At 36.8% G+C, this 27,717-nt stretch overlaps 1 protein-coding gene across 4 annotated transcripts; it reads right to left on the reverse strand.

Moving 5' to 3' along the window:
- Window positions 1-222: 222 nt before the first annotated feature.
- On the reverse strand, window positions 223-4,983 carry LOC148874767 (cyclin-dependent kinase inhibitor 3-like). 4 transcript variants are annotated; one of them, XR_016104872.1, is made up of 5 exons: window positions 4,235-4,983; window positions 2,070-2,273; window positions 1,906-1,957; window positions 1,104-1,163; window positions 223-997 (listed from the first exon to the last, which is right to left on the reverse strand). XR_016104872.1 is itself a non-coding variant. In XM_088964134.1 (4 exons), the coding sequence occupies exons 1-4, from the start codon at window positions 4,735-4,737 to the stop codon at window positions 818-820; spliced, it is 939 nt and encodes a 312-aa protein (XP_088820260.1). In that variant the 5' UTR covers window positions 4,738-4,983; the 3' UTR covers window positions 223-817. The 4 variants fall into 4 exon arrangements, 3 of the variants coding, with proteins under 3 accessions (XP_088820260.1, XP_088820262.1, XP_088820261.1); XM_088964134.1 differs by lacking the exon at window positions 1,104-1,163; XM_088964136.1 differs by having other exon boundaries at window positions 223-1,163.
- Between the last annotated feature and the right edge of the window lie 22,734 nt (window positions 4,984-27,717).

The raw sequence follows: 27,717 nt of genomic DNA on the forward strand, positions 1-27,717 counted from the left end.
CTGACAGCACTCAGTAAGGTTGCCTGGGGATTACAGCACAACTTTACAAGCCTTCAAATCCAGTTACAGTTCAGTCCCGAAGAGGCCAGCCAGAGCCATCAGCCAAGCATTTGGACGGCCTGAGATGTATGAAATCATTGTGAAATAAATGACTCGGAAGAACCGAAACGATTTCGGTTTTCGGAGATGCATTTTAAGAATATTTGTCAGGTAAAAACCAGCTTGCAAATAAATATGGCGTTTTATTAACGACAGTCAGAATGAGCTGGAAGCGGAAGCTAGCTAGCTTCCACTAGGAAACACCCACCCGAGATGACCCAATTCCATTAGTTAGACATGGAACAGAGAGAAAAACATCAATGAGCTTGTTTGGTTCCAGAGTTCTGGCTTCTATAGGCCTGCCTGCCCTTGTCCAGTTGTCTGACATCTAGTGTTGTAGCACTTTTTTCTGGGTATGATTCAAAAGCAACGGTGAGAACAAACCTCTCACCATGCTAACCATGAAAGTGTCAAGTGAGGTTCCAACCAGGTCAAAGTCGGTCCTTCAGCCAAAAAAAGGAGATGGAGCTAGCGTTATCTACTTGTGAGTTGTGATGAGGCAATATGATTCAGTGGCTCTGTAATTGCAGTCACCTCAAGTGCCCAACCGTCAGTGGTGTTGAAGCTCAACCAAGCCGCAGGGGTGTTTTGACTTACGGACTTGTGATATCCATATCCAAGCTCTCTGCAAGAATAGTGGGTCCCAATTACCTTTAAAGAGCATACCCATTGCTGATTCCACCCCACAGCAGAGACCAGAGGGGAGAGAGAGGAGACATCAGCCATGGCTGTTGGATGACCACAAGGAGACAGTGTCTTTGTCAATACACGTATTATTAACACTGCAACAGTGTGTAAGCACAGTACAGCAGGAGTCCAAGACCGCATCAAAATGAGTTTGACGTGCCCAATTCATCTTCATGACTTCATCACCGATCGCCCCCCTCAAAACCCCAAACTGCACGGATGTTACACATTGTTAAAAATACAAACTCTGTCAAAGAAGGTACAGTGGCCCATGTGAAAGGAAACATATTTCCAAGATTGAAATCAACAATGCCCACTTGAGAAAATGGCCTCCATAGCCTCTCCCCCTCTAGGGCCTATACCGCAGGTTACAAAATCTGTCAAATAGAACCCAAGTAAGATTTCTCCCAAGTCCATCCAAAATAGCTAACCCCAGCATTTTGTCACAAAATAAGTTAAAATCACAAGGATAGAAACAAGTAGTAGCTGGTGTTACATGGCTAAAGGAATCACCATCTTAATCTGATAGCTAATGCACTGTTGCATATTGTCGTAGGAAGGCAATAATTGAACTGAGAAAATCAAAGATGCTGATCAAGTAAAAGACAAAACATGTAGAGGGGAAAATGGGGCATGCTTATTCCAGAGAGAGTCATCGAGTTCCATTAGTTCCAGTATAGACAAAAGGAAGAAGAGAAAAAGAAAAAGAAAAGGATAAAGAAGAAGCAAAATCTGGTGATTTCCTATACCCCTTGCACCAACCTATCTGATTGAACCCTAATCCTACCTTCTTAGTTCTTTCCCTTCCCCTTCTCAAATGATCTGTTAGACAAAGGACTTTGGATTTATATTTGACTGAGGTGTAACTCATCAGCTCTGCTATGGTACAGACCATTAGACTACAGTATCTTTGACAGCTCTTTTTTTTTTTTTTCCTTTTAAAATCGTTTTCCTTTTTTTACAACAGAGAAGAAGGGTGGTGGAAAATGAAACCACCACCATCTGTCAACCCCCTGCCACCCTCTTCAAAATCCTATCCACATCATGAGACCAATCGAGAAGTTGCAGGGCAAGAAACCCTAATGGAACATCAGGCACCATCTATGGCTCCACCCTTACCCATTCATACCGTCCAGGGAGAGGCATGTCATTAACAGGATCGAAGTTATACCTGCATAAATCCCATATAAAAACAAAAAGTTTATTAGTTACTAGTCACAAAGACAAATCCTTCCTCTCAGTGACTAAATCCTAATCATATTTTCTAGAAATATATGGTATACTTTTCAGTGAATAGCCTCTGTTGCTGCTGCTCTGCACCAGCAAAGAACTCCTCCATCTCATTCGTTGTTGGGATATTTCTTCGTGTTGCACTCTGTATTCTCCGATTGGTTGCAGTTGAATTGGCAGGCCTGGTAGTAGAACCTGGTGTTCCTATGGTGTCCGAGTCCCTTATCAAACTACAAGGTGTGGTTTCCCTGGTGCTCCTGTAAACAATTAAAGAAGAGTTAGGACAAACTACACAAAAGAATATAAGAGAAAACTGAATAGTTTGATTAGCAGAATCAAGCACTTACGGAAACCCCAAGCCATGGGAAGCATCAAATAATTAGGTCATATATAGTCTGATAAAAGGAAGCAGGAATCCAGAATGATAGCGCAGAACAGAATTTCATATTAGATAAGTTCATATACAGAACAGAATGTCCTGCTAGTTTTGTCCCATTAAGTCTGATAAATGGAAGTAGCCAAAAACATGCTTCAGCCAGTACAATGGCCGCATGCACCACACTTTATTTTGAATACAAAGTATACAGTTTTTTTATCAATTCTAAGTATCAGATTCCTAGCAAGAAGGTTCTGCAAATTTGGAGGAGAAAAGAGGAATACAATCCGAGCCAAATATAACTCTGAACATGTATCATTGTTACTGTTATCATAATTATCTTCTCCCTTTCCAACATGAATTTAGTTAAAGTATACAAACAAATCAGAACTTAAAAAAACCATTTTTCATTTATTAATCGTCTATCAAATGATCTCCATCCCAGATCAAAAGGAAGAACTGATACCCAAAACCAAGAAAAAGCAGAACCCAAATCCTACACCAAACTATGCCAAGTTGTTATAGAAACATCAGTTTCGTTCTCTTCTTTCCATTAATGCTTTTTGAAAAAACAAATAAAAACAAGAAATCCGTTTTATCTAAACGGAAGAAACAACTCAAGACATAAATAAACCTTAAATACAGAATTTTATTGCAGAGTGTACCCCACGCTCCTGAACCAGAACCATAACTTTCCATTAAGAAACTTCTAGCTCTCAACATCAACCATAAATGTTAAATAAAGGCCATTTTATTCCTGAAAATCAGCTGGAGAGGAGAGATTTCAAATAAGAGAGAAAACAAAAGTAGAAAACGACACCAGAAATACTTAGAAAAAGAGAGCAGATTTAATTAGCAGAAGATAATTGCATCCATGTTCAGAAACATACTTGAAAATATGTTTTAAAGCATTGTATAACTTCAAATCCTATATTTTAGTGGTGCCCAAGTTTCAGAAAGAAGAGAAAAAACAAAATAAAAAAAGCAGAGGAAAATATTTAAACTTTTATTTATTAAGTAAAAAAGATGATAGATTTCATGAACCATGAAAAAGAACTCTTCCTAAACCCAAGTTCCAAGGGGTAAAAGAAATACAAAAGAAGAAAAGGAAGCGCATGCATGGCTACACGAACAGAAATGGAAAAAAAAGTCCCCTCAACAAGAAACAAAACTCAAGCAAATATTTTCTGCAGTTAAAGGTTTAACACATTAATCAGAAAAGGAACTATAAATTTTACAAAGACGACTCTCTCTCTCTCTCTCTCTCTCTCTCTCTCTCTCTCTCTCTCTCTCTCTCTCTCTCTCTCTCTCTCTCTCTCTCTCTCAGGCAAAGCAGAAGAAAAAAGAAAATTCAAAAAAAAAAAAAAAAGAAAAAACTTTCAGCCATGAAACCCCAAAATAAAGCGAGTTTCTTTTAAGAATCAGAACAAACAAAAGAAATCTCCTTTTCAAACCCACCTTCCACAAAAACAGAGCAGCTTTAGAGCTCAACAGCACCAAAAAAATTTAGAAAATCAAAAAAAAAAATTGTAACTCCAGCAAACAAGCATTGAAGTAAACACAAAACCCTTCTAAAACAGACCACAGTATAAAACAGCTCAGATGAATATAACAGCAAGCAAGAAATCACCATTAAGGGAAAAAGTACTAGAATAAAAGATTTTCAAGAGAAACCGAAGAGGAGGGAACCTCACCAGTCACCACTACATTAGCTAGAAAACACACTTCTCCAAATACCATAAACCCTGAATCGAAGACTCTATGCAGATGTATATATGGGAAAACCCCATAATGAAACAGAAGGAAAACTGAAATTTCTCACACAAAACGATCGAAACCCACCTATCCCTTGCTTCGATGTCCAAAACATTCTCCCCGAATGAAGCTTCAACACCCACATCGTTGTTGTTCTCCGGCGTCTCCTCTTCCTTAAATTCCAACTTGGTCGCTTCCTTGGCCGAGAAGCTCTCCTCGTTCTTGGAACAACTCAACGAGACCGACCCAACAGAAGCCGAATTCACAGAGCCCAGCCTGGAACTCGTTCGCGCATTAGGGTTTTGGCTAGGATTTGGGCTAGGGCTTCCCTTGCAGCTGTCCTTGGATGCGCTCTGTTGCTTCTTGGTCTCGTGGGTGCTGGCGACGAGAAGAGGTGGCTTCTCGAGCCGTCGGCTTCGGAGCTGTAAATAAGAGGTGCCCGAGTTGGTAGTAGTCGATGGCGGGGTTGTCTTCTGGAGTCTCTGTAAGGCTAGGGTTTTAGCTCTGGTTCGAACCCCAAAAGAAGCCTGCGAGACTTCCATGACTGCGACTTCGCCTGTGATCTTAGCCTTCCTCATGTACTTCCCCATATCCACTTCCGCCTGCTTTACCAAGCTTTCATCGAGACTGATAACGGCGAGCGAGCGAGCGAAATAGGGAGGGAGAAAGGCAGAGTCGAAATGGAGGAACAAAAAGCGAGTCGGGGGGGAAAGGAAAGCACAATGCACAGGTGGAAGAGAGAGAGAGAGTTGGTTGTTGGTTAGATGGGATGGAGAGAGAGAGAGAGAGAGGAAAGGGAGCGGGGGGTGTATTTGTACCTGTAGAAGAGGAAAGGTAGGGTTGAGGTGGGGGAGGGGGCGTTTGGGGCGCTTTCTGCTTTTCAATTTCTCGTGATATTTTCATTTTCCTTCAATATCTCCAAATTTAATTTAAGGAGTTCCCATTGATTGTAACTGGGAAATAGCCTTATTGAGGGGTTCTATACAAATGTGATAACCTGAATGGTTGAATTTAGAGCAGTGAATAATCGCGTCGGATCACGCAATAACAAGGAAAAACACTTGGACCCGACCCAAATCCTATATGCTCTGCAATTTTAAACCCTAAACTTATCCTATAAATTGGGTTTATTGGATATGGCACTGAATTATACTTGGCAAGCCTACAGCCTTTAGCTTGGTATTTTGGCAATGAATTAGAGACCTACCAATTCTCTTGCTCTCTTGAATGGACCTCATTTGCACATTTTATTTTGTTTAATTTCATGTAGCGGTGATAATGGTGATGATGATTTTAGACTTTTTATATGAAATGTTTACAAGTAAAACATAAGCAAGGTTCAAAATATCGCAACATATTAGTTTTTTCTTAATATATATATATATTTTTTTTTTCTTAATTTTCTCTTTAATTTTAGTTAAACTAAACACTATTTCAGGTAAATTAGTCTTATTATTACTATTGTGATTAGGTTGGTGTCAGGTGGTTTTTAATGGGTCGAATATTGGTCCAATCAAATATAAATCCATCTATGGTCCAATTCAATGTTTGGACCATCCAATTTATTCAAATTGGTTTTAATTTAGATTGAGTCCAATTCAAGCCTGACCCATGTACACCTCTAGTGTCAGGCGAGATTTAACCTCAATGCTTTTGTTGGGGGATGGGTCTTAGGTGAATCCTGATACAAAATGTTTATGTGCATGATTCTCATTTCTCTTGCATTTGGACTTAATCTTGAAACCAAGTTTGAATGATGCAGTTATGTCCCTTGGACCCAAAGTTTACAAGATAGTCCTTCCACTTCTAGGTTTAATTTGATCTTCAAACCAAGTTTTGGCAATTTAACATCATCCATGGGATGTAGATTCTCATTGAATGATTTTCCCTATATGTTCAAAATGAAATTGTACTTATTTATCTATGTTTTAGTCGATTAAATATTTCGTAGTCCATAACCAAGAGTTTGGCAAAAGTTTTAGTGTAAACCCTCCTTTATCTAGGCTTGAGACCGATGATGTAAGACAAACTCACACTAGCAGAATTAATGATGAAATAATTATGTAATAAATTATTCAAAGACATTGTAATAAATCCATCTTCAACTTTAACAATTATGGAGCTAATGGCCTCCTTAATGCGTATTTACTAAAAAATAAAAAGCAATAAATCATTCAGTTCAGCCATTTTAAGTATTACCAAACGGTGCCTAGTCCCAATGCCTATCTTAAGGCAGGAGCTAACTGCCCCCTACCTTATATAATTATATAGAGCTTGCTTCCTTTGTATATATATATATATATATATATATTTAGCATTAATTTGGAATTATATAGTTATTTATTATCTAGTGAGAAACACATACATGAACTACCTTGGTTTAATTTGTCATTTCTTACTCAAAAGATACTTGCTTGGTTAAATTTTCTGAATAGGGGAGAGAATAAAAACTCGACTAAATTGAAATAGTACATTGTACATGCAAAGGACATGAAATACACTAGAAAACATACATGTAAGGATTTTACAAGGAATTAAACTGATATAGAATTGACCCATGAATGCATTGTGACAATTCACACACAAAAGATTCTTCTCTCTGGTTAAAGAAAACCTTAACATCATATGAGGAAATTTTTTTACAACAGCAAAATCTATTACTTTTTGGCACATCACACTTGGTGATTGGGATGTGCCCTTGTTTGGTGCTATGGTAAATTGACATGCATAAAAACACGGGTTTGAGTCTGAGAGCAATCACTTCTGTGCAAAAAATGCCAAATCTTAGATATATAATATATCTAGGCCACCCTTGATAATCAATACCACCATCCATTATATTGGTACATCACACCCAGTGATAGGGAAGGGCCCTTGTTTGGTGCAATGATAAAATCTCGGCCTGACAAGCATAAAAACGTGGGTTTGAGTCTGAGAGTAGCCACTTTGTACAAAAAATTCCAAAACTTAAATATGTCTAATCCACCCCCGATAGATAAGACCAATATTAACACATCACACTTGATGATTAGGAGGGGCCCTTGATTAGTGCAATGGTAAAATCTCGGTTTGACAAGCATGAAAACATAAGTTCAAGTCTGAGAGTAGTCACTTCAAAAAAATTGCCAAATCCTATATATATATATATCTTTAGTCCATCTCACATGGCCATGATAGCCAAGAACAACATTAGGTGATGGACCTTGGGCACAATTGGTAGTTGGGCCAGTGGCAGAGAATAAAGAACGAGAGTTGAAGATATAAATCATAGAATTCATATAGGGCCCACTTACCGGTCTATAGAACAAAACTTGCATCTTCACAGGTTTACCTTAGATCTCTTTCATGGAAGTGAAGCAACATGGCAATTGAAATTAAAGGTTATTTACCAGAGTGAATGAGTTAAAATAGTAACTATTTTAATATAAAATTAATTGTACAATAAATAGAATTTAAAACAAAATGTTATGGCATCTGCTAAGAGAAAGAATAACAAAGAAGTCATGGGTATTGTCAAAGGTTATTTATTCCAACATTTAATAAGTATTTTAGCTTATTTCTACAAAGTTTTGAGAAGATTTAATTGCACTAACAAAACAGAACTGAGTTAACTAGGGTTCTTCCCTAAATGGTTTTACTAACTTGTTCCTCCCGCATGGAGGGATATGACTAGCTCAAATTGAAAAGCTGAACAATTTGATTATGTTAAACCACATTAAATTCATATTTTATTCAAGTAATATTAGTTATAGATAAGGTTCAAAATATATGCCCGAGGCATATCGGGCAGTATTAATAATTTTTTTAGTTTTTTTTTTAAATCCAATTCAGAGGGGCCAATTTAAGATTGTCTATCCTCTGAATCCATCAAAACCCCGATACACCATCTATAGGGGCATATGTATCCACTGTTATGTATCGATATTTTGAACCTTGATAAAATTAATTGTATAAAAAAAAATGATGCTTGTCTTGAATACATAGCATGGGTTTTTGGGCTGTAATTTGCGTCCATGAATTGAATAAAGAGAGAGATAGAGAGAGACTACCTTATTTGATACTCTAATCTACAAGTTAGTAAGTTAGGTACAGAATTTGTGATTAAAAAGTTTCTGACTGTTACCCCATTTGAATGTGAAGATCATTTACTGCCTTCCCTTGATTTCTCGCGATACGAGTGAGAGTCAGGAGTTGTGACTTGAGAATCAAAGTCATTGGATTCTCTCCCTCTTAACCGACAGGTGGAAAGTGCCTTCCTCTTTAAATTTCTCTTCTTTTGCCCACCTTTGCATTCTTTCAAGTTTCAACTCAATAAAAAAAAACCCACTCAGTCCTTGTTTCAAAACAAATGATTCAAAAGTACAGTCTCTCTCTCTCTCTCATATTTATCTTGAATGACCTCTGGTAAATCTTCTTTGTCCTTGTGGTAATTCTTCTTCCACCAATGGATTTCCCGTTGAAATTAATTAGTTGAATGAATGAATGCCTCCTCCCTTGAAATGGAAATCCTTCTCATTATTCTTAGACTTTTTGGTGATTTAGTGGGATGACTTTAGAATCTATGGAGAAGTTAATTGGTGTTGGGTTGACATACATCCACATTTTAGCACCTAACAAATTCTTTTCAAACATGAAAAACACATATCAAATGAGGAACCAGCTTGCCATAACTTTTGTTCTGGATAGAAAGTATGTCACTGTTTCTTGTTTTGTTCTCTTAGGCTGTTGTCTGTGTTTGTTTTGAAAGAAAATAAGAGAGAAGCTAGCAGAAAGTTCATCAATCCAAACATGGCATTAGAGAATTTATAGCTATGAGCCTACGAAACATGATTTGGCTTGGCTGGGTCGATTCCTTAATCATCAACTGGATTTATTTCAACCATTCAACTATTTATCTTTCAGGATTTTTGCTCAGTCCAGGCAAGTTTTTCCAGAAGATTTCTCCCTTAAATGACACCCCCTCAAATCAATATTCTATCCTTTCATTCCATTATTAACTAATCCCATTTTATTGAATGCATTGTATATATCTAAAACTAAGGATTTTGTATATAAGAAAGGAACACCTCTTAACAGTTCATGAAAGCTGAAACCATTCATAAAAAAGGAACAAAGAAAACAGAAAATTCACTACTGCATTTACATGTCATTCATAGTTAGACATGTTGTGCATGATGTGCCTTAGTCATGTCTCCGGCGCCACCGGCACCGGCTTAGCCGGCTGTACTAAGCGGTCCAGCCACTCCCTCCTCTTAGAACCTAACATCCTTCAATCAACACTGCCACCCCAATTCTATTATTAGTGATAAATCACAACCTCAGGAACTCATCACAACATCACATGCCATGCATGACATGCCAAAGCCACCGCCACTGAGCGGTACCGATGCCGTTGGCACCGGTTTATACGGCTGCTCCCAAGCGTGGGCTCTCTGCATTCACCATTCTTCTTTGAAAACACCCTCAAACTGATATTTCCATCCCTTGATTCCATTATCACTGCCCACATCTTACCAAATGCAGTAATCTCTTTACCCCATTCCCATTTGGTAGGTAAAGGTTTGGTATGTCTACATAAGATAGATATTGCTTCCAACAATTTATCAAGGCATTACATTGCATTGCATTCATGGCTCAGCCTGCAATGCATGTACTTGTCCAAATAAGTCGCCCACGCCAAGGGCACTGGTTTAGCTGGCTGTTCCTGAATGGGTTTCTCTGCACTTCTCTGTAAAAAGGTCCCACTCAAGAATTCCTCAATGTTATTGAATTTTCATATTAAATTCTTGGTTCATTGTAAAGTTCATTTTCTCATGTTTCTACCTAACAAACAGGGATGCTTTCTTTCTCTATCACGGTGGTACTTGTTTGATATATCAAGTTCTTACTGCCAAATATTTTCCTTTTCAGAATTACCCTAAATATAGTGGAACCCATTTATGTTCATAGTCTTGTTTTACTAAACCAGGAACCACTCTGTCTTGCTTTTGTTGAATTGGTAGGTCCCCTTAGATTTCAATTTTCAACCAACCTCTAGGTTTTAGGAAATATCATTTAATTCAAGTCTTTCTTGGGTTGTACTATGTACTCTTTAGATTCTACTGTCTTCACTTTAAATTAATTAACCCTCTCATGTGTCTTATGTTGGAATTATTTACATATAATTTCAGTTCTGATCCAGCAGTGTTGAAAGTAACAAAGTAATGGCAGAAAGGTTTTTTAAACCATTTTTTTCCTGTTAAAATTAGTCTAGAGATGACAATATACTGATATCAAAATGTGGAACAATGGCTGTAACTAAAAAGTGCTCTTTACTCTTCTTTCATGGCCCTATGTCCAAGGGAACTGATGCCCAAAGTAGTGGAATATGCTAAGCCTCCTCTATGAGGTAGTAAACTAGGAATAGATTTCTATTCCCACTTTCAGTAGTTATGACTAAGCTTGGTATTCCTCTCTTAAGTACTTGTAAGAACTATCCTCTCTCTCTCTCTAGAGGGGTGTTCTTGGTACAAATGTAGGATTGTTTGAAAGAAAGCTTTGTCTAGTCTGGGAGAAAAACCCAAACCCTAGCTTTCTCTCTAATAAAATGTGAAAACTGATATCATAACTAGTGGTGAAGGAAACATCCTATTGGTCACAAGACTAATAATTAATGTGAGAAATGTGCAAGATAATGGATGGGTCATTTGGCACCCCCAACCATCTTCCCCAACAAACTTAAGAAAAGAATAGCCCTCACTTGAGTGGTCTAACATGTCCCAAGACATACTTCTGAAGACCATGCAGCTTAGACAAGTCTAGATCCTATGGACAATTGACCACATTTTCTACTCAAGGCTCGCCAATGACCCTGTACTTCAGTTGGTCATTCCGCGTCCCTATCCATTTGAGAAGGTGAACCCACAGAAGGGCAAACTCTCTGCATTGTAAATACCACTGGGGCCGGTGCATGCACCCTGCCCCTGTAAGGGCCAAAGCCACATTACATATGTAAAAAAACGAATCAAGTTTTTCATGAGTTATTCGAGTTTGGCTTGTGAAAAGTTCGATTTGGCTTGATCTAAACTGAGTTTTGAACCAAGCTATATATGTGTGTGTGTGTTATATAATATTTTTATATATTAAATAAAAAATATTTTTCTATATATAATTTTTTATTTTTATAAAACATTTGGTTCACAGTCAAACTCGAACTTATAAGCTTTTGACTCGAGCTGAACTTGAGTTCAAGTTTTCTAACTCGAATTGAGTTTGAGCCTCATACTTTATTGGTGAGCTGAACTGGAATAACTAGATATTTGGCTTGAATCCACCCCCTACCCGTATCAATGATCTCCCAACCTAAGCGAGAATAAATCTCAAATCTCCACTACAATCAGCCAAAGACATTTAAGGGAGGGGCTGCTCTCATGAGTCCTCATGCTCAGACTGTTTGATTAAGAATTTAACCATCATGGGATGTAGAAGATTCTCCATAGGTAGATTGGTGGTAATACATGAGCCTGCAATTGTTGGAAGAGCAGCCCTCTCCATCAATCTAAAGCTAGTTAGACCCTTTCTGCAAAAAAAAAAAAAAAAAAAAAAAAAAAGAAAAAGAAAAAAAGCCACACATTCATGTGCAAATGGTAGTTAGGACTGAGGACCCAAATGGCCTGCTTTTAGAATATGAGTCCTCTTTATATTATTGGAGTTTATAGTAGTTAGTTTGGTGAATGGTGTCAGAGGATCCTAGATTGCCTTAAACCAATTCTTTACATCAATGGCACGAGGGTCAACATTAATTTATGGCTATGCAAGTATAGTTTAATAGGAATTGTCAAACTGAAGATGTGGGTCTCATGTGGCCTTTGTTGGGGCCCAAAGGGATTTTAGGATGTTTTTGGAAAATTTGATACGTGTCTAATAAATGTTTTTCTTTTTGAAAAAAAATAAAATAAAATCCCATTGGCCACAATTGGGGCTTCTAAAACGGGGACTGAACTCTAAAAGGGCCTATTTATTACAGTCAAACCCTAAGTGAAAATGTTTCCATCAATCCATGCCTTCACCGACTTTAGTACATGAAATGATTTGAATACCTTCCCAACTAAACTAGCAAGTTATGATAGGTCGCAGGTTCAACCGCAAGCAAAAGGCAATCTTAATTCTTTAGGTTATGTTTGGTTTGAAGGAAAAAATAGGGAAAGATAAAAAAATTTATACAAAATTTGTAAAGGATTTCCTACCTTTTCCTTCTTTTTCCTATTTTTTTTTCTTCAAACCAAACACAACATTAATTAGTCTCTCTGTCTACATTAGTTGACCCATTTAACCCACTCTCTTTAAGGGGGTCCCTGAATTCTAATACAGTTTAGTTGATAAATAGTACACACATATTGATATTGGACCCTGAACCCTAATCAGAAATCTAACTTAGTGTTGTCAGATTCAAATTGGACCAAACGGTCAGAATGTCAGATTGTTGGGAGAAATTGGTTCTTGAGATGCCTGGTTCTTAGAAGGTTGATTTGGAAAAAGTTTTTCTCCCATAAATTTGTTTTGATAAGATGATTAGGGAAAAATTTTACTGAGTTATTATTTTATTTTTTTCACATTTTTATTTGAATAAATTAGGAATTCAATCTAGACATAAAGATCATTCAGCTCTAGACCCGGAGCCAAAATTTAGTCCGTGTCTGATCTGATATCTGATAAACAGGTCTAGCTAGATCAAACCAGTATCAGTGCCATTTACAAAGCTAAACCAACTCGACCAAAATTTCTATTAACGTATTCAAGGGTGCAATCTAGGCCTGATAAGTTTAAATGAAATAGGACAAATTTTCTTTTTCTTTTCTTTCTTTTTTTTTTTCTTTTCGCACGTGAGAGGGGGTATTAAGTTCGGGTTAGGGTTAGAGTTGTAGGGGTGCCCATGAGCCACTCGAGCTCGACTCGTGAAAAGCTCGGTTCGGCTTGATTTCAACCGATTTTTGAATCAAGCTCGAGCCTAATAAAACTCGACTTGTGAGACTGATCGAATAGTTACATAATAATAATAAAAATAATAATTAATAATAATAATAATATTATTATTATTATACATATAATATTTTTATTTTTTATATAACTAATTATTATAATTATTAATTTTTTAAATATCAAATAAAAATATTTTCTATATAATTTTTTTATTTTTATAAAATATTTTTCTCAAGTCAATCTCGAGCTTATGAGCTTTTGACTCTATCAAACTCGAGCTCAAGGTTCTAGCTCGAATCAAGCTCGAGCTTATGAGCTTTTGACTCAAGCCAAACTTGAGCTCAAGGTTCTAGCTCGAACCAAGCTCGAGCTTATGAGCTTTTAACTCAAGCCAAGCTAGAGCTCAAGGTTCTACCTCGAACCAAGCTCGAGCCTTGTACTACCTTGGCGAGTCGAGCTCGAATAACTAGCTATTCGGCTTGGATTGGCTTGAATCCACCCCTAGGGATGAGTAATATGATACAAACTTGACTCCAATCTGTCTATTCACATGCACACACATAACATATATGTACACTATATGTTCCATATATGCAGCCACTATTATAAATTTGAGTGCCTGTTTGGAAGGGTTTTTAAATAGTGCTTTCTCATGTTACATGAGATGAGGAGCCCAAAAAGCCATTAAGCAATGTTTGATAAAAATCCGAAAATAAGTTAAAATGAGTAAATAAAACAACATTCAAATGAAGTATCTCCCGTGGCATCATTTAAGTGGTTTAGTCAACATAGCTCAATCAACGCAGAAATTCTCCCAAATGGGCCATTCTAATGTCTATAAGGGCATTTTAACTATAAAAATGAGATAAGTCCTTAAAATAAGAAATGCTAAATGCAGCCTAAATTTAACTCGCTCAACTTAATATTATCATTATTTGCCAATGATAATATCTAATCTTAGAAAATTTCAAATCCAAACTTTCATTTTCTAGATTCATTTAGTACTAGATTGAGGAGTAATCAAATTAAAAAAAAAAAAGAACATTGTTTTCATGTTCAATCAGTTTTGCATGCATTACTTATCAATTGAATCCAAACCCAAAGTTGAGAAGCCCCTCTAGAGAATCTGGATCTGCTCTTCACACAAACCTCCCAGTATATACCAGATGCACATCAGGAACAGCTTCCATACTATGTTATTATTCATAAGAAATGTTCCCAATAGATAATAAGATGTGTTGTGAGATCGGAGTGAGGAGCGCTCTGTGAATACCAGTTAGACATGCATATCACCTCAACCATGGCTAATTAATTCCAAAAGAAGAATACGAATCATTTTGTGATTAACAAATTTAAACGATCTTTTCTGTCTGGATTGTGTTTGATTTGGTCCAGATACAATGAAAATATGAAGAACGAAGTGGCAGATTGCAAAAAAGTAGGGTTCCAACTTCCAACAACGTCATCATCATCCTCTTCCTTGGATGTTTATGTAAAGTTTTCACCTCCACTTTCGGTCATCCTTTGTCTTTGGTGAAGAATAATACTTGATTAAGGCCCAAAAAGACAGCACCAACATAATTAATGAACCCATAAATAATTCAATCAAATCAGGTGTTTTAGTAATAAAATACTCTTCTTACTGAATGAAGGTTATTAAGGTTTGCAAAAGAAGGGGGATTCATCATTCATGTTCATTAACTCACACATACAAGGACTAGAATATCTTAGTATACCCTTGTAGAACCATCTCTGCACATTGAGTCTCACCAGCAGCAGCTCTGAAGAGGAGACATGAAAGTACAGTTTGCCATCTCTTCTATAAGACCCAATGGCAGAAGCAGAGTACTTGAGCTAGTAGGTTGCATTGTGTGGCGACTAGCACAGCCCTGATCAATGTGCTGCTTAGTGCTAGTGGAACTCAATGGAATGAGTGTCAGTAGGCCCAGACCAGTCCTGAGGCCTCCTTTCTTTTATGAGCAATTCTGGCCTTCTGGACTTAGGAAGCCAGCCTGGTGACTTCAGATCTTCCAACCTTAGCTCATCTTCTTCATCTTCACCCAATTGAATCATTTAATGCCATCTCTTTGCTTATTTAACCTCCCTCCAAATATAGTTGAAACCCAAGTCATACCCATTACTCATCCCAACTTTCCCCAAATTTAGGGCTGTTCTTGGGTTGATAAATCCACAATCACAATCAGCTCCCAGCCCTAATACCTTGATGTTAACCACAAATCAGTACTCTGAAGTCTGAAGCATCTTGTTTGGATATGTTTTTTTTGGGGCACCCTCCATTGCCCAATGAAAGAGAATCTCAATCTGTCTCCATTACAAAGTTTCCCGCCAAAATTTACTTCCCACCATTGGCCCCATATAAGAAATGGGGCTGCCACGTCAGCACCCATTTTTGGTGGGAAAAGCACACTGTGAAGTGAAAGTTAAATGGGCCCCACCACCCTCTCTCAACCTTAACTTTGTGAGCGAGAATCTACTAGAAACCCTAAAAACACTGAGAACCCTAAACCCTAGGTTAAATATTATAATAATGTGTATATATATTTTTCTTTCATGGGGGCACAAATTTCATGGCCTTTTCGCCTCGATTTCCTCGGCATTATGCAGCCGTACATCGCCAACGTGTGACTTCTGAGCTAATCATCACAATTGCCCAAAAACCTCCAACGATTCCCTCCAAAATCAACCGGTGGCGATTTTCTGACCCATCTCATAATTCCCAATTAATCGCCAGCCATATCGGCTCTGACCATTGCGGGAGGAAAGTCAAAATTAGCGGCCATGCCAACCTAATTTAAAATTTGAACAGAGGGGATGTGGGTTGCCCTAAAAATGAAATCTAAGGACACCTCACCACCGTTCGATCTGATTGGTCCCTTAGTTGGATGTGGGTCCCGGCCCCTGAAGAGATATGCCGCAAGATTCTTGCGTTGGGTTCTGTTTGGCGTCATCGGACCTTCAAATGTGGCAATGTCCCATCAAGGAATTCATCTCTTTTCTCACTGTTTGACAAAAAAAAAAAAAGTTCAAATTTCACTGGAGATTGTCGACTGTGGCAACCAAAACCTGCAACTGTGGAGTTGTCCTACTACAATAAGAATAGAACTATGGGTTATTATCAGTTCTGAAGAGAACCTCTTAAAACTCCAACCCAAGAGCCTAGCTCATTTATTTGATGATCCTTGAATTAAATGAGACCATTAATGCACTTAATTGTGGGAAACTGAAATAAGCTGATGGGGTCCACAAGAAAATTAGGGTTAAAAATTAGTTTGGTATATATAATAATATAATAAGTTCAAATTTGATTCAACTTTTCTAATTTAGGTATTGGATTAATAGTTAGGAGGCACAAGAAAAATGGTAGATAGTGGTGATGCCTATTACTTGTTTCTAGGTTCACTTCAATTATAATAAATGTGGTTGGTTGCACACATACTTCGATCTAGAATTTCTTTCAAGTTGGTTTAAAAAATTGAATGACAAATTTAGTGCAAATAATCAAAAAATGTGAAGAACATGCAAAGGAAGATACCTTTTAATATAAAGTTATAAACTAAATAAATCATTTATGTGCTTTGAATCACTTTTCTTGATTAGGGTACCTTTTAGTACCCTTGTTGCCTTATTGGCCTTTTGTCTAAGTTCAAGAACTATGGTACTTTTTGTAATGCTCCTCCTGATTTGGGTTTTGTGCCTTTTTTATTTGATGATTTGTTTATTTGTTTTAGTAATTGCTCTTTAATTAGATATTGAGTTCATTTTTTTTTTTAATTTCTTGACCTGATTTTCATGTATTTAGTAATTAGTATAGTATAAGCTTAATTAGTCAATTACACGCTTCAATTATTAGGGAATTAAACATCTTAATGTAGATGACTTATCAATGTGATAATAAATTAGAAGAAGTGGGTCTTTTGCTTGCAAGCAAAGGACCAAGGATGTTGTGACAGTATATATACAAAAAGAGCTGGCTTTCATAGCTCATGGAGTAACTACAATGAGAACGCTAGGACTAATTCAAAATGGTCTCGTACAATTTTAAAGTCTAAAACCATTGCACCATGCTAACGTATCATATCACAATTAAGGATCATAGTTAAGATCATCAACCAAACATAAGGGTGTCAATGGACCGATTTTGGATTGGACCCATTCTGTCTAAAATCAATTTGGATGGACCAATAAGATATATTGGATTTGACCGATCTAATATAAGATAAGAATATATGTCTCAATGGACCGGGTTTGGATTGAAACCAATCTTAATCAAAATAATTCTGAACAGATTCAATGGTCCAGACATTGAGTTAGACTGATCCAAATTGATCTAAAATATTCATTAGAGTGGATTGGACCTGGCCCATTTATAATAGACTCACACCGGATTGAATCGGATTGAACCAAACAATTAATCAAGAATGGATATCTTGAGTTGAAGGAAAACACATAGAGGTTCAACACTATAATGTGCTTACATTTTGCCTAGATAACAAAATAAAAGGAATCCAATCTTGCTCTTCCCATGCTTCTTTCAAAGTATCTATGATTCAAAGTAGTAATACTCAGATTGAAATTGTTTCAGTTTTCAAGCTTTGAAGCTGATACATATCATACAATATGGAGATCATGTCACCACTGATACATGCTTCAAACCAAACACTACCTCCACAAGTATGGACATGAAATTGGTCGTTAAAGTCTAGTGAACAGATAGATTCTTTAACAGTTGATTTCATGAGATGCAGACTGAACTATACTGTGGGGCCAGCCATGAATCTCGGGCTTGAATGACACGTGGCTATCTTTATTTATTTCTTGAGAATGATCAACAAGTGGGTTGGCGTGTCAGAATGACTTTGTGATCACACGTCACTGACTAACATATGCTCTGTATCTGTGCGTAGTGCACACGCCAAATCACTCTTATTCTCCTTCTTGATGGTTTGGAGACTTGTTTGATGGTTTCAGACTTAAGTGGCTCATGAAATTGATTTCTGCCTAGCTGTGTTTAAATGCGTCAACCAAACGGGTAAGAAACGTACCATGAACTGAACCCAACTCAACGGTTAAGTAATGTAAAGAATAAAAAAAACAAATTGCTTTGGTCAAACATAAGAGTAACACATGAAAACAAGAAGCCGTGGTTCAATCAAAATTGCCAAACAGCTCCGAATTGTGTGGCACAATAGGCTACGGGCCCATGGATCAATGTGGAATTGGTCCATTCTCCATAACAATGTCTCGGGTTCTTCCATAATTCCATCAATACACACCTTTCTCGATGGGGAAAAAGAAGATCACTGTACTCTTTGGAATGATGAAAATGGAGAAAATCCTCCCCACAAATTAAAAACAAAAAAAGTCTACAAACTCGTTGGCTGAATCATCCAATGATGTTGGTTTTGACACTAGGAGAGTCAGGTGAGGGATGGGACCCACTCACTGCCTTGTGGGTCCTACCCATCTATTAAGAGGGATGAGGGATGAGGGATGAGGGATGGGATCCACTCACTGCTGGGTCCTAATTAACTCCTCCGAAGGCTTCCAATTTCAAAATTAATGTGATTCTCTTCCTCCTATCTCAAATTTTTCTCGAGGAATTGCTGGTGTGGTACTGGCCAATGAATTGGCAGCTCTCAAGGGGCTTACCCATCTATTAAGACTTAAGAGTGATGGGATCCACTCACTGCCTTGTGGGTCCTACTCCTAAGGCTCCCAAATTTAAAATGCGATTATCTTTCCTCTAATCTCAATTTTTTTTTTTTTTCTTGAGACCTGCTGGCTAATGAATTGGCAGCTCTCTAGGGGGCCAACTGGCCTGTTGATCTATCACTGCTTTCCCCCTTCACATGCGCCAATTAAGCTCAAGTAACTTCTCTAACATGACAAAAGTAGGCTAGGAGTAGTCTTCTTCACTTGTTTCAACATTGAAAAGCTTCAAGATATCACTGACCTTCACAGAAAAAAAGCCTAATTTAATGTAGGCTATATATGGAGCTTATGTAGACAACAAATTTATCTGTCCAATTGTCAACTCTGAAAGTCCTCTATCATATGCCTCACTAGATTAAGTTTTTTTTTTAGTATCCCTCCACGTGGCAAAAAATAGCATTTATGAACAAGATCCAAAACCCCAGTTTTGGGTACAAACAAAATTTCCTTCTCTGTGTGCAGAAAGCAAAATTAAATTTAATGGGCATAGTCATCATCTACTGTGATAGGGACCCAATAGATGAATAACATCATATATTGCAGGTGGTCAATGGAGGGGTCCCCCTTGAGATGGGTGGTTTGAGTTTGCCATGAACTCATGCTATAAAGTACATGTGACAATAGAAAAAATCCCATCGATAAAAGGGAAATGCTAGGCTGTCTTGAGCTGAGGACCATTTTGGCCAGTTGTCTATTCCTTCAGCAATTTCTTTTTCATTAAAGAGGAGTGATAGCCATCTGGGTCAAGTCAAAATCTATTGCTTACAGCTGCTTTTAACAGCATGGATCTGGAAACTGTGTGGGTCTCAGTGTTTTTTTATCTCCCTAGGTGTTAATTAAATGGTAGGACCTCTGTTCATATAATGTACCAAATCTATGGTGCTCAAAGGCAGCAGCTTGAAGCAGCTTGTATTGGGTTTCTTTCTTTCTTTCTTTTTAATTTTATGAAAGAATTATTCTTGGTAAATAGTTAGTTTATGCAACTCTTTCATTTTACAAGGTGGGACCCCACTTTATTTATTTAATTATATAGGGTGAAGAACATTAGAGTTGCATATACAAACTAGCTTTTTTTACTAACATTCCTGTTCTTATTTTATATTTGGGTGAAAGAAAATCTTAGAATATGTGGAGTAGAATATCTCAAATATGAATTGTGCAGCCTAGGATTAGGAGGCCAGGTCTTTTGTTACAGAATATGAAAGTGATCAAAGACTAAGTACAAGTGATATGAGAGATCATAAAATAAATTAAGAAACCAATGATAGTAGTAGTGGGTTTACAAGGAACCTACCACTCACTCACACACACACACGCGTGACAGTATAAGTGGAAGAGGGCTCATTGGGATTCCTCACGTGTGAGTGCTTGGAATCGACCACAGTCCACAAGTGGTCTATTCTATACTTTAACCCTAACTCTTGGTGGTAGCCCACAGAATAGGAAAAGGTTTCTTGGAACTCACTCTCTATGGAATTATATTGGAGGGCCAAAGGGAATTCTCTTGATTGGCTATCGAGTGCTGAGCCTTGTTTAGAGGGAAATTCTGTTCCCCTCAACTTTGCTGTTGAATGGAACATGGCTCTGGCCTACCAAAAAGATGAGGCTTATTTAGTTAGTTTGAGCCATTTAAATGTTATATGCCTCACTTTGGACTTAGCCACATGATACCATCATCTGGTTCCACTACACACCAGTTTCTTAGGTCCTTACCAAAAAACAAAAATTTTTAAGGCTAAAATATAGCTGAAAAGGAAAATAACAAAACGATGTAAATGTTTTGAAGCTTTGAACAACCAATTTATAATAGTAATTGAGGGGGTATGTCAGATAGAATGCTGGTCATAGGAGTTTTGGGCACAAGAGATGGTAGGAAAGATGCAATTTGGGTTTGAGCTCATTCTAGGGGCCAATAAAAGAAAAAAAGAAAAACAGAAAGAGAAGAAAGAAAGAAAAGATTTGAACCCTAGGGATTTGATCCGAAATCTCACCTACAACCAGTCAGCTTACCAACTAAGCCACCATCAGTTGGTAGAGAGAAGAAAGAAAAGAGAAATGAAAGATTTGGACCCTCATAAGGAAGAGTTTAATTTGGACTTTAGGTCCACGCTTCGTTTTTCACATACAACATGAACCCATTTGTTTAATTGATGCCTAACATATACACCATGAATGATTAAATTAAACTTTGCAGAACAAAATGCTGGAAAGTCGAGGAAACTGTGTTTCCATGATTAATTGTGGGTAAGATGATGAATTAGATGAGTTGTAAAGTAGAAATGATAAAACATAAATAAAAGCAGTTGAGAAACTTCTGGGTAGCAGTAGTAGGTGATAAGTGGGAAGAGGAAAAGTAGTTGAGATGGTAGAACTACATGAATGAGAATGAACGAAAGATAAAAAAAAAAAAAAGGATATAAATATAATATCCATTTATAAAATTTTATAAAAGAATATAATAAGGCAGTGAGAAAAGATTTTATGTTAGGGAATGTTGTGCATTGTACTAATTAATATGAGTAATAAAAGGCCATTACCAATGTTGGTCCCAGCTATTTGGGCCTTTGGGGTTTTGGGAGGGGTGGACTGGACATAGACCTAACTTCTAGCATTTTTGCACAAAGTGGCCACTTCATACTTTGGACCCATTTTCTCATGTTTTTCAGCCTGAAATTTTACCAATACACCAAACAATGGACCTATACAATTTTTTTTTATTAGTTTAATATACAAATTATATAATTTAAGGAACATGATATTAAACTAGAAATTCAAAAACATGTGTTTGGTTTCAGTTTTGGAAACAAAAAATACATATATACAACAAAGAACATGTTTTGAGCCAATTTATTTGCAAACCAGCTGATTGATTTTGTTTTGTTTTTAGAACTCCCAACAAGAAAAACAATTCACTTTGAAGAACACCTCTCACGTATCCCACCACATATAAGGGTTAGGATCATATTTGCCAAGATTTGGTATTGAACTTGGTAGGTTGTAGTTTCAACATTTCCTTGAGATTTAATCATCTATCTAAACCCACTTTGATTCTTGTAACACAGAGGTCATACAAATGAGAATACATTTAATTCTTTACCTATTGTAGTAATTATTACAAACAAAAAGCAGTCATTTTGTTTTCAACTGTTAAGGCCATCACATGGTACAGTTCTCCTTGACATATCTTCAGGAAGCAATTCCATTATGGAAAAAGGAGGGCTCCAGGACAGGATTCCTTTGTTCTAACTGAGTGGCTCTTTTCATGAACAGTCAGTTGCACAGTTAACTTCTCTTGGTTGTCTGCATGCTTGTCCAGGAAAAGAAAATTAGAATTTTTACAGTGAGCCAAGAGAGTTTTCTTAATTAAAATCCAGCAGGTTCCAGTCTTTTACTGGGAAAACTGAAATCTGCTCTTCAAGTGGCTCTCCCATATCAGACTCTCAACTCCATACACTGCTGCCAATTGCATTCTGGTTATCAGAAACAACAATTGAAAAGATGAAAGATGTAGCTGAATAGAATAGAATGATGAAACATAAACCAGTAATGTTATCCCTAGAATATGGATTTCATGGAATATAATTGTCAGCATATGTACAATCTGATGAACGAAGATACAAGAAAACTATTCTGCTATCGTCACTTATTCAACAAAATTTGTGAACAATTTATCTTAAGTGAGTGATTGGTTACTCTTATTCATCTACATATTAACAGAAATCCTTGTTGTAAACAAAACAGCTCGATCCTAATTAGAAATTTGAGGACTATGAACCTATTCACTAGTTGACTTGGAAACAAAATCAAGCTTGTTGATAAACTTTTTTGCATATTTTATGGGAGATGCAACTTTTTTCCTCTGAGATAGCTGGAAAAGGCCTAAGGCAATTCAGGAGGGTGGAAACAAGGAGGCAGACTGGGAATAATCTTGTACAATAAACCAAACAAACCCACAAGGAACAATATTTCTCAATGGTCAGAGAATGAATAGTAATCAAGATAGAGCAAGCTAATGAATACTACATTCGAATGATTGGCCTAAAGAAGACAATGGAATATTGCTTGTGTGATCTTTTGAAAATTCTCTTCCTACACAAAAGTCTGGTTGTTTTGTATCTATTTTCTCCTCCTTTTGTGATGGTGACAGAAGCTTGCTCTTATGGACGACAATTTGATCAGAACCTCATTCTATTGTATGCCTTGAAGCATAATGTTTTAGTATTAAATGGGTTTTTTTTTCTTAATTTATTTGCTGATTTTTTAGTATATTTCATGTAACTGTGCACAATACTGCTTAGTATTAAATGGGCTGGCTTATAATCCGATAGAAAAAAAGGGGATCTTGATAGTTCACAACAATGAGGACAGAATTCATGTAGCCAGCCCCAAATAGTTGGGTAGTATATTTCATGTAACTGTGCACAATACTGCTTAGTATTAAATGGGCTGGCTTATAATCCGATAGAAAAAAAGGGGATCTTGATAGTTCACAACAATGAGGACAGAATTCATGTAGCCAGCCCCAAATAGTTGGGTTTAAGTCTGGGTTGAGTTGAGTTGTTCTTCCTTTATATATTACAGCATTTATCATCTTGGAGATGACATTGCTATCATTGACAGACAAACTAAGCAAAAAGATATCACCTTTTAACTTAAAGCAAATGGACAAAATGGGAAGGGAATCTTATGTACAAGGAATGGGCTGTATTTTGTAGGCCATCTGTTTTTGGGTAGGCCTGATTTAGATAGCATTTGCTAACTGCTGAAATAGGAGCTGAAAGTGGAATGTGGAAACTATTCCAAATCTTATAATGTTTCATTTAGTATGTCAGAAACTTAAGCCTACTTAATTTTTGAAAGATGAAGCAAACAGAAATTTAATTGGGGTGTGATTATTTTACCCATTAAAAAGTTTTATTACATACCAACAACAACATAACCCTAAATTTAAGCCATTCTTAAATCTAAGATCATATTTTCATTATGCTTTGGGAATTTATCTTAGTAGCTACCAAATGACTTCTTAGTGGGTGGATTCAATCAAAATTGAAGAACAACTCCAAATTATGAAATTCTTTCTGGATGTATTATTATCCAAGGTCTTGATGATTCGGGTCCATAAATGTGCTAGTGGTCCACACCCATAACAATGTCTTGGCTTTTCTTTCCATAGTTCCAACAATTCACACTGTTTTCAATGGGAAAAGGAAGATCCAGTGCACACTTTGGAATGATGAAAGTGGAAGAAAGCCCAATACAAACAAAGAAAAAAACAAGAAATTTTACAAATGCCTGGTTGAACCATCCAATCAAGCTGGTTTTGACACAAGAGATTCTTAAAACTTTAAGGAGGGATCCACTCATCACTGGATCAATTGTGGGTCCTAGCTATAGCTTTGCAGTGAGCTGATATGGTAGGGCCATCTTATGCACTCCTGTCCTCAATCTTTATCCATCTGAAGACAACCAAAATCTGATTCTCTTGGGTTTGTTTAAAATTTCCCAGGATCACAAGTCCAATCACAAGTTTTTGCTAATACTCAGCAGCTGAATTGGCATATATATATATATATATATATATATATATATATATATATATATATATATATATATATATATATATATCCAAAGGGGTCAACTTGCTCTTCTTCTATCACCTCACCTCATTCCCTCTTCACATGTGCAAATTAAGCCCAAGGGACTTACCCAACATGACAAAAGTGAATTAGTCTTCTTCCACTGTTATCTTATTTCAACAGTTCCAAGACTGAGCTTCACAGATGTGCAGAGTGAAGTTCAAACAGAAAAATACTATCCAATTATCAACCCTCCTGAGGGGAACCCCATCCAATGCATGTCATGGATTATCTAAACTAGCATCCCTCCATGCAGCCAGAAGAACCCTTTATTAACGAGACACAAGATCTATAGGAATAAACAAAATTTCTTTTGTCATGAAGAGAATAAATGATTTTATGAAACAAACCATGGGTTGTCCATTATGACCCAAGAGTGGAGTGCCCTCATTCATATGGATGCCTTAAAATTTTAATGTATTATATTCCTGCAATACACGAGGGAAGGACCCCTATATATCTATCAAAAAGATGGTTAGAATTTGTCTTGTACTCATGTTGGTCCTACTATATAATAGACTAGCTAGACCTGACTAAAGTTTTTATACAAAGGCTGGCTGTCCTGACGACTATCTTCCTAGCCAAGCCCCTACTCCAGATGAAACATTAGCAGTAGCCCCTAGCATCCAGGACACCAAAAACGTGCCATGGTGGATTGGGATTTGTGTGGCCTCAAAAGCTGGTCCCTATTAGAACTGGCCTAGATAAGCAATTGATATGGTTCAGTTAGCCCCAGTTCTGGTGGAAAGAAAGGGCTGGTATAATAAGAAAGAGATTAAAGAATCAAGTAAAAGTGATAAAGAAAATCATAAAAAGAAAGAATCCAATGTTTGTCAGGTAGTGGGTTCACAGGATTCATTAAGCATTGTTTATATGGTATGGGTTGCAGCTTTTATGCAGCATTGTTACAAATAAACAAGCAAGTTAATCACAGACACTTTGGATCTCTCTCTCTCTCTCTAAGGCTCCTTCAGATTCCTAACAAGTGGACACTTAGAATGAGCCATTACAAGCCCAGTTGCCTAATGAAGTAAAATATGCCTAATGATACCATCCATTAGCCAAAAGAAATGAATGAAATGGAAAGCAAAACTCATGTACGAATTCTGTTCATGTTAGGATTTCCACTAGCCCAAAAAAGAAAATAGCAATTAATATAAAACCAGAGCTCCTTTTAGGGCTTAATTTATGCAGCTTATCCTCCACTTAGTATTCTGTAACTGTAAGAGAATCCTACATGTGTTCATCTTTTAACACTAGAAAATTGATGGCATTCTACTACTAGGGCAGGCATTTTATGAGCTGTGCTCATGGCTAGACAGCCCATTAGTATGTTTGGTGAAAACCCTAGAAAGCCCAAAATAGCTGTCTTTTGGCTAGAAATAGGGCTTTCCACCGAAGCTTTCTTTCAGTGGCTTATCCAAAAGCAGTTCAATGAATGCTTCAGCCCTCCCTAACAGGCCACGTTTAGCTGTTTGGCCTTCCATAAGCTGGGCCGGGTCGTTGAGATAAACCCAACTTAACCCGTGTTGTTGAACCTCCAACCCTAACCCTAATCCAACATGATGACTTCAAGTTATGTGGTGTAAGGAAACCCCCTACTTGACCTGATTAGAAAACCTTACTTCTGTTACTAGTTAAGAAGAAATTACTAACAAAATGAGACAACTTGGAAAACAATTCTGCAATAATTGGGCTTCTATTATGGCCCATAATGCTCTTAGGAAAACAACTCAACAAAAGCACAAAGAAAATCTACAAATGGCTGGCTGGGCATGGCTTTGGCTGAATCATCCAATCATATTGGTTTTGACGTGAGAGAATGGACCAAACTAGAGGAATCAACTGGGTTCAGGGTCCTACCAAGCTGTAGCTCTGCAGAGCGTTGATTTGGTGGGGTCACGTAGTAACTCAACGATTCCTAGTTATATACCCTTCTGTTGGCAGCCAAAAGCCCTTGGGTATGTTCAGAAATGTCTGGGTTTGTCCAGGCTCACCACGTAAAAATCGCATTCTTTTTGACACTTGCCATCTGAGTTGGCAATTCAATTAAAATCCTTGAAAAATTTATGGTTTGCTCCCATCGATCTCATATTTTTTTATTTAATTTTTTGGTTTTATTTATCAAAACCCCCACGTATGATACAATACTCCTTTGTATTTTGATAAAATCTCCCAGTTGTCACTATTATCAAGTGGATAAATCATATTTATAAGGTGGGAGGAATCAATAAAAACCCTCTTACCTGATCATTCGCTTTTTGGTAAGTTATTTATCTAAAGAACCATTTTTACTCATAAGGATGTATTTGGAAACAATGCAATGGAGTGTAAATCCCGGTTCATAGTAAATTTGTACTCTGATAATTCACTTTTGCTTGTATTTAGCAATATTACATTTATGCATTGACAAATGACAAACCAATGCATGTTTACATTGATAATAAGATGTAAAATTACATCAATAAAAAAGAAGTAAATTTACATTCAAATGGACTTTCGATTAAAAAAAAGCATATGTTTTATTGGAATTCATGCTTGCATTCATTATAGCTAAAAGTCTGTTTGGTAAGAAGGTAAATTTGTCAGTGCAAAATTAATCCAATTTTACAATTTATATTAACCATTTTACACTCTACATATTTAATTTCACACTTATTTGCATCATTTCCAAACGCAGCCTAAATTTCATTATCAGATGGGATAATTTTGTTTGATAATGTTCTGATAACAAATATGTTTAATCCAGGTTATTGGATTAGTTTTGTAATCTTGCCAAATGATTTTTAGTTGTGATAGTGCATACAAGAATCCCGAGCTGAATTTAATCCACCTATTTTACATTGAACAACTAGAGTACAAAGATTGCATCCAATTCTTTGGATGCAAATATACATGTAAGCTTTTGCTCTCATTAGAATGCAAACATGTCTTAAAATTTGCATTTTATTGTCACTATCAATATAAAAATACATTCGTATCAAACACATGAAATAAAACTGAAAAACACTGAACGGCATTTACACTCTTCATCCTTATTTATCAATTTGGATTTCTAAATATCAACACGGGCCGATATATCGGTATGTATTGGTGCTTTTTTTTTTTTATATTTCACTTTTTTTTTTTTTTTTTTGAAATCAATTCAAAGGGACCGATTTAAAATCTTATTACCCTTTAAACCAGTAACCGATATGAGCCGATACGTGTCGATTAATTGTCCACATTAATCGACACTGACCA

This window comes from Nelumbo lutea, chromosome 1 (assembly GCF_056320005.1).
Source record: "Nelumbo lutea isolate HS-2025 chromosome 1, American lotus-T2T, whole genome shotgun sequence".
NCBI classification, from domain to species: domain Eukaryota; kingdom Viridiplantae; phylum Streptophyta; class Magnoliopsida; order Proteales; family Nelumbonaceae; genus Nelumbo; species Nelumbo lutea.